Here is a 17,279-nt window from a genome sequence, read left to right as displayed (position 1 = left end):
ATCAACATCAATTTCCTTCTTTTGTCTTTTCTTTACACATTAATATTCAATTAATAACTTCCCCAATTGTTATTATTATTATTTCACCATTTGATATATCCACTCTCAGCAGCACCCGTTTTGATTTCTTCACTCCTTCGCACCCTATTTTCTTCTCACATTTTCTCCTTTTCCTATCTTCGCATTATTATTAAATTTTAATTTTAATAAGCATCTCTATATTACATCACTCGGACACTTACGACCCGTAAAGCCAAATTATCAGTCCGACGGGGCGTGCTATTTGTTCCTCATATTTTGCTTCTTACTTGCACATTGCCAAGTATGCAGATACTATTTATCATCTCAATAGATAGCATGTGAATGTGAATTCAGAAAATTAGATTGATGATAACATACAAGTTTAGTATACCTCCATAATAAGAAGAAAAAAAATATAAAACTGAAACAAGGAAAAAAACAAAAAAACTAATTTCAAAAGAAATTTAGTTGAATATCTGAAACCTATTTTACGAATACTCTGGAAGAGTAATGAGAGTAAGCCCACCGCCACCATTGTCAACTTCTTTTTCTTCTGGTTCTTTCAACCTCCGCCACGGGCCCATGTAAGCTTCTATCGAAGTCCGCGTTTTATGCTTCCAGGATTGTACAAAAAAAGACAGAGATTCTGGCCAACCTGACACAACCCGTGCGGGTGGGGCCCCACAATTAATAATATAATATAGGCTAAAGTCCTTTTCTTCTCCTTCCTCCTAAACTTCCCTCCACTCGCATCGTTTACAGGCCGACATCCACTTGTCCTATCCTATCCTATATCCTCTTTCAATTTCAAACACGACACGACGTGTCGCTGATTCCACCCGGCGGTGCTCAGCTCATTTACATGGGCCTTAAAGGCCTAAATCCTAATTATAAAAATTAATTCTCAATTTCTTTAATAAAATATATAAGAAAGTAAATGTTAAAATTAAGCACAACGTACCACAACAATATTAATATAGTATCATTAATCATTACATGTCAAATTTTAATTACTGAAATGTAGCAGTTAATATACATAAACATAGACGCGTAGATAAATAGTAATATCAGAGTCGTTTTGCTCAAGATCCCGACAAATCTTCCATTGCCATAATCCTGCACAGCACAATTCATCCAAATAAAAAGATAATTAGGATATGAACTACACATATACAGTCTTCACACAGAGTAGATGCATCATATTTCAACAAGATATTAAACATTCCTTTAATTCTCGACACAACTAGTTTCTCCACTAAAATTCTCTTTAATTTCTAAATTATATTTTTGAAACATTTAACCCCAAAAAAGGTTTTAGCTGGCTGCAATAACTCACATATATACACATATATACATATTTTGCGTATTTTGCACGAGAGCTAGAGACAAGTTTAGATGTAGCTGTAGTTCTTTAACGATGTTTTGCTACCCTGAATTTGCTAATTAGAAGCCCATATGTATTCTTTCTTACTTCACATAAGATGATTATGTAAAGCATGCTACAAAAATCTAAAAGCAACAAGTGCATATAATTAATCTTGGAATTCAGGTCTAAAAGCATGCCAAGTGATCTTTCAGAGCAAATTAGCTCATTTGAAAAGTTTGTACATCACACATCTCTCAGCTTACTAGTTTTAATCAATTCAAGCTCAAAACCGAATTCAGGGAATTTCAATGTAATACACAGGTAATACATATAACTTTTTCAATGTAAATAGATGAGCTCGACTTTTCAAAAGCCAACATACCTCTCTCTTTCCTTTCAGAGAACAAATGAGAAAGCAGAGGAAAAAAAGAAATAAGAAGCTTGAAATATCATAAGCCTTCAGCATATGGCTATTAAATCCCCATAACTACTCATCAATTTCAAAAATCCCAACTTGTTTCTCTCTCTCCATTCCATGCCTATATTCGTTCGGTGGATTAAGAACTTCAAGATTGAGAATATATTCATTGCATGTTAAAGATGGGCATTTAAGGATTCCAATGAACGTACAGGGCTATTATAATTAGAGATTTCAAGGGTAGGGTTTGAGGGACTTGGGCAGAAGAGAGAAAAAAGTGAATTAAAAACATAAAAGTAAAAAAGTTAATGATGTTATTTTCATGAATATCTCTCCTTTTCTCGCTGTGTTCCTCAAAAGAAAGACCTTAAATGAGCCAAAACTCACAAGTTCTAGGGTAGAGTAGCCTAAACGATTATTTTTGGCATACTTTTAGACTCTACTGCAACCCTTTTCCAGGAACAAACTCATCTGTAAAGACCATCAATAAAAGACCCCTTTTAAGTTTCCTCTGACAAACCAAAGAAACTCTACCACATCGTTATTCTTAAGGCTCATACATTCACAAATACCAACTACCTTAAAAAGCACCAAATACGACAATTCTTTTTCGGTCTTTGCTCTATTGGATAAGCAATCAGGCTAGAGTGAAAATCTGAGACATGCGCTCAAAACGTTACTTCTTCTAATCCTCTTTCAACTCCCTTCACCAATAAGAAGCAAATTGCTAAGATATTGCTCAATAAAGAGAACCCAGAACAGAACCAAAATGCAATTGCATCTAATTTATATTTCCCCCAATGCCGGTAGAAAAAAAGAATCAGTTTTCAAAGCCAATTATTTGTAAAAGAACTCCCGACAGAAATTCAATAATAGAGCTATTTACTCACAAAGAGCAGCAAGAAAATAATCAAATTATTGAAAAATCATATTGTTGAAATAAAAAATAAAACTCAATAACCAACTTTAGCAAATACCTACAAAAAAATAGATATTTTCCCTCCTTAACTCCCAATGGATATGTAATCAGTAACCTCTAGCCTAAACATCTGAGAGGTTCAGCTCTAACGATTCCTTAAACCTCCTTCCAGTCTTCAATTCAGCTCAATTAGGAGTCGAGAATTAACCCAAACTATATTTACATCTAAACTAAACAAAAAAGCAGAGCTACTGGAATAATATACCTCAATCGGTTCTACTAAAAACAGAACAAAAAATTCAAAGCTAGTTGCTTTTGGACTTGTTTATACAAAGTCAATAAGCAAAGTAATTAACATTTGAGGACAGAAAAAAGAAAGCAAAACCAAAGCAATCAAATTATTGATGAATCAGATAACAGCAACTCACATTAAATAAAAATAAAAAAGTCAAATTAGGTAATCAATTACAGAAAAACAATCAACTAAAACTGAAATTGAAGAGAAAGGTTAAACCTTTATCAGTTGTAGTAGAGCTCAAGGCCCATGCCATCATGAATCTCGTAATCCTTAAGAGTGATATGATCTTTATAGATAGTGTACCACTTCTGAATCCTAATCTTTTCAGCTCTGGTACCAGTCTGTGCAGCCACAAGCTTCTTCAAGTCCCCAATTGTATCATCCTCATTACACTTCACTCTCACCTTCTTTCCCAATCGATCGTTCAACACCACCTCCAACATCTTTTCAAATTTTCTTTTGATCAAAACCCTAAATTTTTCAACACTCGATTAATTATGTCTTCACAACCAAAACAAACGTATTTATATTCGAAGAAAGTCGTCCTACTTTGACCGACCATAAAGCCTTATCACCTCCGCACGCGTTGCGCGCACTTTTAAAACGATGACGTTTTTTACTCCATAATAATGAGGAATCAGTTTTCGTGGAGGATATTGCTTAGTGGGCACCGCCTCCAGTTTTTACAAAACTGTCCCTTATTCATTTTCTTTTGAGTCTGTGTAGTCCTACTTACCTTACCTGAATGAAATAATTATTTTTAGAAAGCACTAAAATAAAATAAAAATTTATTTTTATTATGTAAATATTTTTTAGAAATATAATTATTAATTATTAATTTTATATTATTGTTGTCTTTTAGTTATTTTGGTTATTTTTCTATTTTCTAATCATTTTACTAACAGATAATTAAAGAAACTAAAATCATAAATTTTAAAAAGATTAAATTATTATTTTTAATATTTTGATATAGTGAAGAAAACATGTAATTTTAATAAAAGAACCAAACATATAAGTATTTATGATATTTCTTTTAATGATATTGGTTACGAGGGGCAGACCCGAACATCTGAGTCAAACTCGGGTCCTGGCCCAAGCCTGAGCCTGAGGGTGGAAGAAGAAGTGAAGTTGCAAAATAGACTTTTGAAGCGGGGAATAATAATGACGCGGCAAAAGTGTTGGAGGAGACAAAGTCAGTCCACTTCATTCCCAGTGTAACAATTTCATTGATTGATCATCATTTCAATAAAATTCATAATTAATCACCAATTAAACAAAAAAGATAGAAAATATCACTACCAATTTTCACTTTCCCTTTCCCAAAACAGAAAAGACATTGATTCTTTCTTCTTCTTCTTGTTATTTGCTATTGTTGGTTGGTCGTTTTTTCTTTAATCTAAATGATGAATGGTAGCCGACCAACGGTGCATCCGGTGGAGGCACCACCCTTAACTGACGCGCTACAGAACGGGCCAAGAATGAGGATGAAAGAAGTTCAAGGTATGCCTGGGACTCATGGTGGCCTCACTCTTCGTATTGGTCAATTGGTTTTTGGTATTGCTTCTGTCAGTGTGATGGCCAGCACCAGTGATTTTCGCTCAGTTACAGCGTTTTGGTATGTGATGGTCCTTTTTGCTTATTTCCAATTATGGTTGTTTTTAGTCATGTTTTTAGATTAAAGTTTGAATCTTTACCTTTAATCTTTATCTACTGTATTAGTGTTTTTATCTATTCATTACTGTTAGCTTACAGATACAATTGTTTTTCTTATTCACAATTATGGGTACTCTGTTTAATTTAGACTTAAAGTCTGAATCTTTTTATTTTTATTGTTCTTTCTTTCGCTTCTCAGTTATCTAGTGATTGCTGTTAGCTTACAAATACTTTGGAGCTTGTCTTTGGCTATTCTGGATGTGTATGCTCTTCTAGTGAGAAGGAGCCTTCGGAAACGCATACTTATTCGCCTTTTTGCCATTGGTGACGGGGTATTAATAACTTTTACTATATCTTTCTGAAATTTTCTTATCATAACTGTTCTTTCCTTTTGATGGTTTTAATTATTATTCTGAAACAAAATTCAGTTTGTTGTTGATCAAATCAATTTCTAGTTCACCATTAAAGAAGGGCCAAATTGCAGATATGCAGCAGTTCGTAATTAGTCTTTTTTTGCTTTTTTTTCTGACTGGATATGATTTTTCTAGGAGGAAATGGATTCATGGCGATCTACTAAAATATATTTTTGTCTGGTTTTGACAATGCCTCTACTTTACATGAGTTTTGGTTTTATGTGTCTTCATCTACTTGTTGAAATGAATTTTGCATTTGTGCAGATTACATCCACCCTTACATTCGCTGCTGCCTGTGCATCTGCTGGGATCACGGTCCTTGTTGGAAATGATCTAAATAGATGTTCTGTTAACCACTGCACTAAGTTTGAAACTGCTACAGCCATGGCTTTTATCAGCTGGTTTGCTATGACACCATCCTTTCTCATGAATTTCTGGTCATTAGCTACCCAATAACAATTGTATAGATGAAATCTATAGTCACAGAGGAGTATGTGTTTTTGCACTCTTTCTCTGTGATGCTCCATGGTGATCTGATTGCAACTACATTGTAGATGGATAAATCTTATTACAGTTTGTTTAGGGAATTTTAATTTCTAGATCATTAATTGAAGTTTAATACTTTTTTTTCTCCAAGAAATATATTGATTTTGGTTACTTAGAAATTATAATGAGTTTTTTGTCCATTTTCAGTCGCACAATATTTTTGTGCTTATTCACTTGATAGCTCAACTTGATTATTGCGGTTTTGCTCTCAAATGATTTTGCATAAATGAAAAGCTTGCACCAGACATATCATGTCACATTGTTTGAGTGGAAGAGTTTTGGATAGTAGACTTCTTAGCATTTAAATTCATTTCTTAGAGACAAAATGCCATAAGCTTGTAGCATTTCAATGAGCAGAAACCCAAATGCTTTTTGTGTGTGAGCTTGTCAATCCGCAGTGGATTTGCAACTCATGCTGTCTAAACGCAGTATCCATGCAAATCAATTCAATTAAAGTAGGAATTTTAGTGTTAGTGGGAAGGTTTGCACAATATACTCTGTGATAGAGTGTGATGCAGTCCCATTATTGGTTAAAGTTTTACGATTCCTAACACTGAAATGCATGTAATTATTTTTCTAGAGTTTTCATAATGTCGAATGAACATGTTTTAACAGTTGTCCAAAATAAGTAATGATCAGTTTAATGCTCATGTTTGACAATATGATTGTTTTGAGCCTTGGTGACAGATAACGATCAAAAGTCGGTATTTATTTCTTTTGATTTGATTGTATGCTTGAAGTATCAGAGTGGCATGGATCTACGTATGAACATGATGTACTCCCATAGTTAGTGACCTTTTAATACAAGTTATATGGCAGAAAAATAATAATCCCTCGAATCTTCACCATTGTTTGGCATTTAATTTGTCTTAACTTCAGTCTCAGTTTAACTAGAATTTGCCTATATTTGTCCTTTTTGTTTTTTTCGGTTTAGGAGAGTGCAAGGCATGAAGCAGTCGTTGTTTTTGGTGCTAATTAAACAGTTGTCGGAGAACTAATTCATGATGAACTTTCTAGACCTTTATCCAGAAAGTTGTTTCATCGCATACGTTTTCAATGTATACTTTGCATACATGGGAAGCAGTTCTTTCTTTCTCTTTTTTGTTAATTCCTTTCTTGTATATAGGCGTAGGTAGTATTTACGACTGTTAATGAAGCTTTATGCACTTAATAGGTAATAATTTTATTTATCTTCTTATTTGTTCTCTTACCTTAGTTTATGATCACAAGGATTGTGTTGTGCATGCGTAAGAGAGAAGAGATCGAAGATAAAGATAACGGTCTTTCTCTTCTTATTAATGTAATTGTGAATAAGGCAGTTGGTAACGGCCAATTTAAGATTTCTTAAAGCCAAGTCATCTTTTATGTTGAACACGTATCCGACTATTTCTATATATTATGCTATCATGCAACCTCGCTCTTATATGTGTGAGTGGTATGTGAGAGAAACAGAGAGAGAGAGAGAGAGAGATTCTCATAATGTCAAAAGAAGGAGAAGCAGAAGACAATGATGAAAGGAAGCTGTATCAATGTGCAAGGAAGTACGAAAAAATTGTAAAACAGGTAATTTGATGTCTAATACAGATATTGTCTATGATTTGATTAACTTGTTATGCAGTGATAGGGTGTGCATGGAAGTTTGTTAGATTGGTGTAACAAGTGTTGTACAATAGTTTGGTGTTCCAATCTGTAATCAAGCCATTTCCCACTAACAAACATGCACAATAAATCATTAGCTTTATTTATGCATTTTAAACTGAAGCATGCATTAAGTGAATTTTACTTTTAAGATTCTCTTCGTCTGTTTGCATTGATGAGAAAAAGAAATCAATTTGGTTTCTTATTTTTGTGTTTTTTCAGTTCAATAAGCTGATTGAGATGATGAACCAGAGAACTCGACCACCAAAGCGACGGAAACTATCTTCTGTAAGTTGCCTTAACTAGACATCCTCTATGTAGTGTGTATGCCTTCATCATTTATATGCTTGATGGGCAAGTATACGAACTGAGACAAAATGGTGGTATCATAACTATATCGCTAAACATACTTTCTTGTTACAGACGATTTTAGATCTGAATTCTTACTTTCCTTTCCTCCTCCCTCTAATCATTAAAGAGATAATGACAAAGGAATGCAAGACAAGCTGCAGTTTCTGCAAAACAGAGATGAAATCTCGCCCTTCTAAACTTATAGCATGAAACAAGTTTAATCTAGCGTTAATTGCATCTCTTAGTATCTTCAAAATATCAAGTCCAAGTCTCCTCCAGCAAAAACTCTAGTTTAAGTCTGTTCCGCCCAAACAAGACCAAATTAGCCTGGATTTAGTTCGACTGGCTTTTGGGAATTTGAAAGAGTGGCAATAAAAGAGCGTTGCTCTTGAAACAACTGAGCTCAGACAAAAATAATATGTGGTGCCTCTGCAATTAGTTAAGGAAATCTATTTTGGTAAGGATTCCATTTTTGGTTTTGGCTTTTCAGAAGAAAGGGTGTGGAAATTCAAGGAAAAAAAATTAAAAATAAAAGAGGGTGTCTGTCATTTGATTAACTTGTTAAAGTTGTTTTTCTTTGCTAAAAAAATTATTATCAATAATAATAATGCAACTTTTTTTGCCATATTTTCATTGGGTTCCATTTTATGCTTTTTATAGAGATGTAAAGAGAGCAGCAGCGATGCTACTGCCCCGGCATCCTCCAGTCAACCTGACAGCAATGAAGTATTGGTGCAGAGTATAACAAAATTTCTTCAGGACTTGCGAGCCAAAACAGATGCTGATTGCCCAACGAACACCAGGGATCCATAACATATCTATTACTAGTTGCTATTCGACAAGCTAGGAAAGAATATGTTACTAAGTGACCACCAACATCGTACTATTTTAATTGATCGCCAAAAGGGCAGAGAAACGACATTATGTCTGGAATAAAGTTATTTATACAGAGCTTGTCACTGTAAGAATGCGTGGATGTTCCCGAGACTATTTCCAATCTACATTATTTTCTTGTCAACTTATCAAAGAGTTAAATAAACTTGCTAAAACAGCAATAAGGAAAAGAAGTAGCATTTGCTGCAAGTAGTTTTCATTGTAACTTGGACCGGTCATTTTCCTGGCATGGCTCAGAAGAGCCAGCAAGAGATTCACCCTCAATGATCGAGTAAAAAATAAAGCAATTGCAAATCTTCAAATTTAAGAAATATACAGAACTGAGTTTCTTCGTCAATGTGAACAGTAAATGTACAATATTGAGCACGGTGCAGCAGAAAGCAATTATTTCTCTCTACCCAAGTGTAAATGTCTAAAAAGGGGAAGACGCAACAAACATTAACATATTCTGCCTAAGAATACAGCCGTACCATTTCCTGAATTTCTTGTGACCAAAACACCTCATACAAAATGTACATAGATTTGAGGGAAAAAAATAAGATATAGCATTGAGAAAAACCTTCTGCTTCTGTTAAACTCAACAGAAACTGCAGTAATCCTTGTTAAAACTCTCAGGATGTGTTTTCCTAAAGAAGCTATAAGAGGCGCATATTTACATGACATGAAGGTGGAATCCTGTTCAATGTACTTGTCTATCAGGAATGACACTTTAACTTTGCAGCATCCAACTCCTTTTTTAATGCCTCAATCCGTCCGACCAAAGCCAAGTTTTCCTGTTAACAGTTTTGTAAGAACAAATAATTCAGATTCAAACTCTTAAGAGTTTTTTTTTTTCTAAACTGTACTGGCAACATCAAAGTTCTAGTCTCCCTCAACTATCAGAGCTCCAAAATCAGAAGCTAGTTTGATAAGGTGGTTTCTATACAGATACTAGTTAAGTAGCATCATACAATTGTAGTCCTTATTATTTCATAATTAGATAAACAAAATAAATTGGCATTATGTTGACTTGAATAGCAACCTCGATTAAGTAATTATGACCAAGTGTATTATTTTGGATTTTACCGCAAAAAGAGAAACAAAGAAAATGAAGCCAAGGGATCTCAACCAAAGAATACATACCAAGTGGAAGGAACAAAAAGAAATGAGGAAGTTAAGCTTCAGGATGTTCAATGTTAAAGACTTGCCTTTTGTAGCATTACCAGTTGTTGGTTAATACTAGCAGCATCATCCACCTTCTGCTTGATCTGTCACAACAAATATATGCATACTTAGCATTCAAATGCAACAGGCTCACATGTCATTTTTATCCTGCTATACTCTATGAAAGAACACATGCAATGCAAAGTCACCACAAAAATCATGGAAGCTATTATGCATATAACATTCTGAAGTTCTGTGCAGCAGTTTAGCTCTTCTATAATTCTTTCACACTTTCTTTTCTTTTGAATGGCATTGGTCTCAGTCTTCCTCTACAATCTCATCAAACTTGATGCTACAAGAAACCAACTAAACCACAGAAAATGCACTTCTCTGCTAAGTAATGGCACCTCTACAAAATAATGTCCAGGAAACTATCCCACTAAGAAATTTTAAGACCATTGCGTCTGAATAGCCTAATATTTTGAGTGGTTCAGAAACAAAACAGAAAGAAAATAATCCAACAGTCTGATAGAGAGCAAATTCTAGATAATTTTATTAATCTTACTAGAAATGCAGAAAAGAAAAGAAAAAGAAAATTTAATAAGAAAATTATAGGGCTTCGTAGAGATGGGATAATTCTTTGATTCGTCTTTAATCTTCCCCAACATGCATAGCAGGGATGTGGTATGTTTGTGTAACTTAACTAATTGTCTTCTTTAGTTTGACTAGGACCATAAAGATGACAACAAAGATCTATCAGATGCGTGAAATCAGAACATCCAACTATAGGCCCAAATACAGTTAAAAGGTAAATTCCACTAAAACTAGTAAAACAATAGGTGAGACAACAAAATGAAGTTCCCAATTATTACATATTTAAGTCATTAGGATAATAGAAGAAGTTGATTGACAAATGCACACCTCTATCAGCTCCTTATCACACTTGGCAGCCCTCTCTGCTTCCTCATCATACTTCATTCTCCACTCAGCAGATTCGTCCATTGCTTCCCGGTTCGCGAGATCAAACTGTCTTCTGCAATTCCAACAGAGAGACATCACAGAGTTAAAAGGTGATGAAAAGGGGAAAAAAGAAAAGAAAAACAGCACCTTAATCATTAAAATGAATGACACAGAAGTATAGCTATTTGCATCAACTAATGTGATAAGACAAATTTAATCCAGCACATAAACATAGATACAACAGGCATTTGATTCTCAAGGAGGAAAATCTCAGAATCTTATCAACGTCCCACCAAAACTGAATTATAACAACAGAGATAATTGGAAAAAATTAGGTAAACACTGTGAATAAACTAATTAGGTAAACCTACATTGAGCTGAATCTCATAATAGACTCACAATTCGGATCTAAATCAAATGCTTCTCCATTCCACCAGATTATATTACATTCTTGTTAATTTTGACCAAGAAACCATCTTATTTGTGTCACAAAGACACTTGTGATGCAATATAGTCTAACAGTGACATATATGAATAACCTATAAACTCTATACAAATTTCTAAAACTCTCTCATTGAATCTCTCATTATGAAGGATGGCATTCCAGAAATAAAGAATCCTTTCAGCCATGTGCAGGATCATTTCTATGTAACATAGTATTCGTTAGTATTCGTGTCACTCGCAATCAGCATATTAACCACATTTAAATGTACTTCAAGAAAAAGGGGAAAATGGATACGAACATTAGCAAATTATGAATCTTTTAACATACAGTTTTCACATTCAATAAGAAGGAAGAAAACCCATGAATGCAATTACCTAAACTACACTCAACAACCAAGAAAATTAAACAACTCCAGTGATCAATGGAGAAAAGTGAACAGGTACAAGAATCAGAGACAAGAAACAACATACAGAAAGGGAAAGACCTTATCAACTCAGCGTCATCAGAGGAAATAGCATAGTCAATAGACCAAAGCCTCAAATAAACGGCAATTCCGAGAAACATTGCCACCGCCAAACCCATCAATATCTTCTTTCTCTCTCCTGCCATTTGCAAAGATGGGTTCCTTTGCTTACTGGGTTTGGTTTCTCTCAGTCAATTTCAAGGCTCTCTTGTGTTTTTGTCGTTCCTGTTTCTTTGATTCCTTACCGTAACGCAAACAAAGATGCCGGTTGGGCTGTTACTCAGTGGGTTTTGATTAGATGCTTTTGGATTAACGTTGCAATCTTTGCAGCTTCCAATGATTCAGTGAAGTTGATTTCACTTAGACCTATGGTATCAGCTCAATGTAAAAGGTTACAGTTGTGCCGGTAACCACTTGATTGTTTACAGCCACCGCTCTGAAACTCCGGTTCAGGTGAAGTTTTTTTGACTTACCGCAAGTCTTGGTACTGCGCTTCAATCTTCAGACCCAAATGAAAAATTAAAGATTATCAAAATAATTAATTGATTTGAAATTCTTTAAAAGAAAATCAGAACTCAGAAATTCTGTATCTACTTATAAAAAGACTATGTTAATTCAAAAAAAAAAAAAAAGATAAAAATAGAAAAATAAATTTTATGTTTATTTATATTATTTTTAAAAAATAAATTAGAAAACATTTTTTCATATTTTTAAGATTATTATTAAATTTTTAAAAACAATATATATAAGAATTTATTTAGATTTTAAATGAAGAAGATTTTTTAAATTTAAAATATAATTTAAATTAAAAAAACATTTTTATGTAATAATAAATAAAAAATTTATAGAATTTTATAAAATTAAAAATAAAAATAAAGCAATTCTTTACAATTTAACAGCTCTTAAAATTTCGGTACTATCAAACTAAAACTCGTTACTTTATTAAACATCTAACGATAAAATGTTATTCTTAAACAAATAATAAACGGTGAAAGATTCAACTGTCTTTTCTTTCTTTGTTCATTTTGTCATTTATTTGTAGCACAAACAAACATTGTAAAACTATTTAGTTTAATTTTGATTCAATTATAATGAAATAATTTCATGGATATCTACGTCATGGTATGTGATGATACAAATTTGGACCTTTAAAATTAACAATATCTATAAGTCAATGATGTCTAAATAATAACTGAAATTAAAAATCAATTATTTTATTTTGAAACAGAATAAATTAATAAAGAGTTAATATCATATACTTTTGTGTTTTATTTACGTATGTTTTATTCAACTTAATAGATGATTCAAAAACGTCACGTGAAATGAACATTCGGTGTGAGTCATTGACAATAATGCAATCATTTGTCAAACCCAAAATCCCCGCCTAAGCATTTTTTTCACGTAGCATAATAAATTGAAATTTATTTTACTATATAGTTCTTCATTTATATATATATTGGAAATGAAATTTTTAATTCACACCTAATATACTACGTTGCTAAATAATAAAATAATACATATTTAAAGCTCAGTTCAATATTTATTTTTATTTAATATTTATTTTTAAAAGTAAGAGATCTCAAATTTAAATTTTTTAAAATTTTATAACAGGTGATGACTACTTACTATGTAGCTCTAATTATAATATAGATAAAATATTTATAAAAAAAAGGGGGAAAAAACATAAATTTGCTATGCTAGGTGGTACAAGATAGAAGGCAGATTGGGCAGCATTGTTATTGTCAAAAAGAGATGCATGAACACTAATTGATTTTGCTCTTCTAAATTACTATAAAATAGAGTCCTTTTTCCACTAATCAACCTCATATATAGTAATAAAATTGAATCATCAGTTTATCTTATTCTATATTAATATTTAATAATTAAAAAATAATATATTAATAATCCTAATGTGGTTTTAATTTAGCCATGAAGAATAACTTGAGCTATCTTATAATAGTGTGTGTGGTGGTGGTCCAAAATATTGATTTTGCTGTTCTTTACGCAACCTAATTATTATATTATTGGTTGACAACTATACGCCTGTGTGGGTAAATTATTAGAGAAATCAAGCTGCGCCCCCTGTTTAATCTATACAATTAAATAACATTTAATTCAATTACCCATGTTGCTTTGTCGGACACTTTTTTTCTTTTTATCTCTATTCTCTAATTCAATTCGCTTGGCCTTCAATGTAATAATTCAATCCCTATTCTTAGGTTAATTAAGTTCAATAATTAACCCATTTTTCTTCTCAAGAGTCTGCCCGAATGCAGCATAATCAACTCTGATTAGGATTGATCAATTTGCTTATCAGTAAAAAAAAAAAAAAACCCTTTTTCTTTAACCATTATTGTAAGAACATACTTACAAAATTTGGATGTTTAAATAGGTGTTCATCTAAAAAAATATAAAATGATTTTAATTTTAACATGTGGGTAAAATGTAAACATTTAAAAGCTAAAGTAATAATTACTTTATTATATTTGTCATAGAAAGGATTATATATTTATATTGAATAATTTTTGAATAAATAGTTATAGATATTAATTGAATTTTCGAGTAATTTATATAATTAAAATGATATTATTTTTAGATGAACACCTGAGCATAAGACTTGATTATATGGATTTGAATTTAATTATTTTAATTCGCCATAGATTTCTTTTTCTATAAATCTGATTTTTCTTTTAAATGAAAAGAAGAATGAAATTATATCCTAACTTCTTGCACAATAAAATATTTGAGCTACTAATTAATAAGTTGACTTATTTTTAGCCAAATTCCATCAATTCTATCAAGCACATGCATAATACCACACTAATCAAGCAATTTACACATGATTGATCATATATATTATATTATTACAATAACAGATATGTATAACTAGTGAATTATAAACACCTTTAATAAAAGTGAATTATTCTAAGATTCTTAATTAAATATTTATAATTAAAGTTTGAGTTAATTACCTTAAATAATATGACATTATTGACTGATTTAACTTACTTTCATTGGATGTATTTAAGGATTACATAATGGACAGATTCTACTATAAAAATAAAAATAAAAACAAAAATTGTTTCAAGGGTTTAATTTAAATATATCACCATCACTTTGGAGCATAATTCTTTCAAGAATATTATTGTTGTTGTTTCTGTCAGACTTATATTATATGGTCGCCGGCCTTTAAAGCAAAATTCTCATTTCTGCAGCAAGACATCGAAAACTTATGTAAAGCTTAAAAAGAAATAAAATGAAAAAGACTGTAATTTATATATTATTCCATATTAAATCAAAGATGAAGTATGAATTTTACTTGAAGAATTGTTTTTAGCTAGTCTGTAACTTTCTTGCCTACCACACCCACCAACAGAGTCCAACATCCCAACTACTTCTCCCATTAATTCCTTTCTCTCTAAAGGAAAACAAGAATTCAAGAGTTTATAGATTAGAATTCAAGAGTTTGTAGATAAAAGTTCAAGAGCCTATGAATGAGACGGTAAGAGTCGAGCTTGAATCTTTGAATATATAACTACGATATATGTAGATCAAAAAGGAGAAAAAGGAAAACAAGAACAAAAAAAAAGAGGTAAATTGAAAGTGATATTAATTAGTGAGATTCATGATTTTCTAATTAATACAAACTTCGAATATCTAAGAATGACAAAGGAAAAAATTAAGTTATCATCGTCTGATTATACATTCAAAACGTCCATAACCAGAAGAAAGCATTAATTAATCAAAATAAATTAAACCCCTCAACCTAATTAAGAGAAAAAAGAACTAAATAATTAAAAAGATAATAACAAGAACAGCCTAGATATCCAAGAAAATGCATGATCTCCAACATCCTTAATTCTACTCTTATGTATAACATAATAATCCTTTGTATTGTATCTAATTCTTCTTCTCGACTTTTGTCAACTTGGCGACCTGCTAATCTTCAAAACCCTATTATCAGAAGAAGGCAGCACCCCTTCTAGCTAAATATTCATGTGGTGGAACCCTACCATCATAAGCATCGTCATCATGATTAAGAATATCATAATCGCTATCTTGATCATCAAGATTATTACTCTGACCTCTATGATCTACCCTGTAAATCTTTGACCAATCTGGTATGTTCACCGGAAGTGAGGAAGCACAGGTCACCGGAGTTTTAGTCACCACCATGTTGTTCCTGCCGCCACCTTTTCTTGGGAGCATTTTCTTGGCCTCAGACTGAGAAACTGCTCGAGAATTGTTATTGTTATTATTACTATTACTACTCCAAACATCAGCCTCATCAAATTCAAAAAGATTGCCATGAGAGACTAGTGGATTGATTTCAGCTTCCTGGTTTCTGTTAGTTAGTCCAAAGAAAGCCATATTCGATGATGATCAAAGAAAGAGGAGTAGAGAAGCTGATGACGATGAAGATGGGTTTTTTTCTCTTTTTCTTTTCTTTCTTTTTTAAATGGGGAGAGAAAATAGGATTGAATTTGAGAGAGAGAAGTCTGATATATGATAATATCTTGTTTTGTTCGAAATACTCAAGATTGAGCTCCAATTGTTGAATCCCATTTGCAATTTTATAGTGGTGTAATGGATAAGCTCTCTTTCTCTTTGCACGAGATAACAAGTTCTTTCCCTTTTTTTTTTTTTTGTTGAAAAGTTATATTAGTATTAAAGATCCGATGCAATGCAAGCAACCTCACGTGTCTTACCATGTGCTTTCATTTTATTTTCATGTTCAACTAATTAATTAACTAGTTTTTTTAGGATAATTAATCAATTAGCTTTTTTTTTAAACTATTTAATTAATTAGTTAAAACTCTGCACAAATTTTCTATAGGATTATAGAAACATTTTTAATGTTTTATTTTATTAAGAAGTCGCACATTATATACAATTCATTAATTTTACAATATATTATCTTAATTATTTGGTGATAAAAAAAGACTTTAAACTAGTAAAAATATAATTTAATCAATTATTTTAATTATAAAAATTAAAAAAATTAAGATCTTGAATTTCTCAATTTATTATCAATGAATATTAATAAAAATTTATTATTTTTCTATAACGAATAATTTTTATTATATAGTATCTAGCTTTGAGCTCTAACAAAAACAAAGAAGAAAAGAACCTCTAATAAACATAAATTGATTGCAAAAGAGTACCTTCTAATTAAAAGTAGTTTTTATTTATTTTCTTTTCCAATTAAAAGTGGATTTTATCTATTTTCTTTTCCATTCTTAACAAATTTTTCCACCTTTTTCAATTCAAACGACAATCCTTTTGCTTCACTATTGTTAGTTATTATGTAAGAATACCCATGAATTTGTAATATCTCAAATTAAATTAAATTGAGTTAATTCCCTTAATTGCCTCAGAATGACACGTAAGGGCTTTCTGCCGTTTCTCCTTTCCCTTTTCTTGAATAGATTTGATTATTTATTATTATTATTACATTAAGATCAACATAATTGCTTGCCCATAGAAGTAGATAGAACTGAATTTATCCATTCAGGTAGAGACATCACCACGTGGGCCAATCAGATGTTATGATCAACTGCTTTCGAGATTCATTGGTGGTTATGGGCTGCAGGGTTCTGCAACCTAATGTTTTAGTCCAAATAGTGGGGCCCGGATCCCATCAGGATCAGGATTTCTTAAATATTTGTGATCTAAATTGTCCATATCTTGACACGTCACGTACGGTATCAATTTCTCCTTCTTCTTTGTAATTTTATTATTGATTGAGGT

General features: G+C 32.0%; 4 protein-coding genes across 5 annotated transcripts; 1 reads left to right on the top strand and 3 right to left on the bottom strand.

Moving 5' to 3' along the window:
• Positions 1-945: 945 nt before the first annotated feature.
• LOC8284525 (ubiquitin-like protein 5) lies at positions 946-3,654 on the bottom strand. The gene is made up of 2 exons (XM_002519486.4): positions 3,239-3,654; positions 946-1,137 (listed from the first exon to the last, which is right to left on the bottom strand). Exon 1 carries the CDS (start codon positions 3,463-3,465, stop codon positions 3,244-3,246), a length of 222 nt encoding a protein of 73 aa, XP_002519532.1. The 5' UTR covers positions 3,466-3,654; the 3' UTR covers positions 946-1,137; positions 3,239-3,243.
• Positions 3,655-4,057: 403 nt separating this feature from the next.
• Positions 4,058-8,641, top strand: LOC8284527 (CASP-like protein 5A1). The gene is made up of 5 exons (XM_002519488.4): positions 4,058-4,637; positions 4,875-5,007; positions 5,353-7,197; positions 7,495-7,560; positions 8,284-8,641. Exons 1-3 carry the CDS (start codon positions 4,423-4,425, stop codon positions 5,542-5,544), a joined length of 540 nt encoding a protein of 179 aa, XP_002519534.2. The 5' UTR covers positions 4,058-4,422; the 3' UTR covers positions 5,545-7,197; positions 7,495-7,560; positions 8,284-8,641.
• A 155-nt stretch (positions 8,642-8,796) lies between these two features.
• LOC8284528 lies at positions 8,797-12,045 on the bottom strand. 2 transcript variants are annotated; one of them, XR_007214336.1, is made up of 4 exons: positions 11,550-12,045; positions 10,582-10,693; positions 9,640-9,764; positions 8,797-9,290 (listed from the first exon to the last, which is right to left on the bottom strand). XR_007214336.1 is itself a non-coding variant. In XM_002519489.4 (4 exons), exons 1-4 carry the CDS (start codon positions 11,672-11,674, stop codon positions 9,213-9,215), a joined length of 375 nt encoding a protein of 124 aa, XP_002519535.1. In that variant the 5' UTR covers positions 11,675-12,042; the 3' UTR covers positions 8,797-9,212. The 2 variants fall into 2 exon arrangements, 1 of the variants encoding a protein (XP_002519535.1); XM_002519489.4 differs by having other exon boundaries at positions 9,705-9,764; positions 11,550-12,042.
• A 3,443-nt stretch (positions 12,046-15,488) lies between these two features.
• On the bottom strand, positions 15,489-15,899 carry LOC8284529. Its single transcript, XM_002519490.4, has one exon. The coding sequence runs from the start codon at positions 15,897-15,899 to the stop codon at positions 15,489-15,491; it is 411 nt and encodes a 136-aa protein (XP_002519536.2).
• Between the last annotated feature and the right edge of the window lie 1,380 nt (positions 15,900-17,279).

The sequence above is a fragment of the Ricinus communis genome, chromosome 10 (genome assembly GCF_019578655.1).
Source record: "Ricinus communis isolate WT05 ecotype wild-type chromosome 10, ASM1957865v1, whole genome shotgun sequence".
Classification (NCBI taxonomy): domain Eukaryota; kingdom Viridiplantae; phylum Streptophyta; class Magnoliopsida; order Malpighiales; family Euphorbiaceae; genus Ricinus; species Ricinus communis.
This window is presented reverse-complemented; position numbering and strand designations above follow the sequence as displayed.

Bases quoted from the DNA above. Each gene is read 5' to 3' on its own strand.
- LOC8284527 (XM_002519488.4), top strand. From the start codon at position 4,423: ATGATGAATGGTAGCCGACCAACGGTGCATCCGGTGGAGGCACCACCC. The intron at 4,638-4,874 runs GTATGTGATGGT...TTCGCTTCTCAG, and splicing joins CGCTCAGTTACAGCGTTTTG to TTATCTAGTGATTGCTGTTA. The intron at 5,008-5,352 runs GTATTAATAACT...GCATTTGTGCAG, and splicing joins TTTTTGCCATTGGTGACGGG to ATTACATCCACCCTTACATT.
- LOC8284528 (XM_002519489.4), bottom strand. From the start codon at position 11,674: ATGGCAGGAGAGAGAAAGAAGATATTGATGGGTTTGGCGGTGGCAATG. The intron at 10,694-11,549 runs GTCTTTCCCTTT...TTGGAATTGCAG, and splicing joins GATGACGCTGAGTTGATAAG to AAGACAGTTTGATCTCGCGA. The intron at 9,765-10,581 runs GTGTGCATTTGT...TTGTTGTGACAG, and splicing joins GTGATAAGGAGCTGATAGAG to ATCAAGCAGAAGGTGGATGA.
- LOC8284525 (XM_002519486.4), bottom strand. From the start codon at position 3,465: ATGTTGGAGGTGGTGTTGAACGATCGATTGGGAAAGAAGGTGAGAGTG.
- LOC8284529 (XM_002519490.4), bottom strand. From the start codon at position 15,899: ATGGCTTTCTTTGGACTAACTAACAGAAACCAGGAAGCTGAAATCAAT.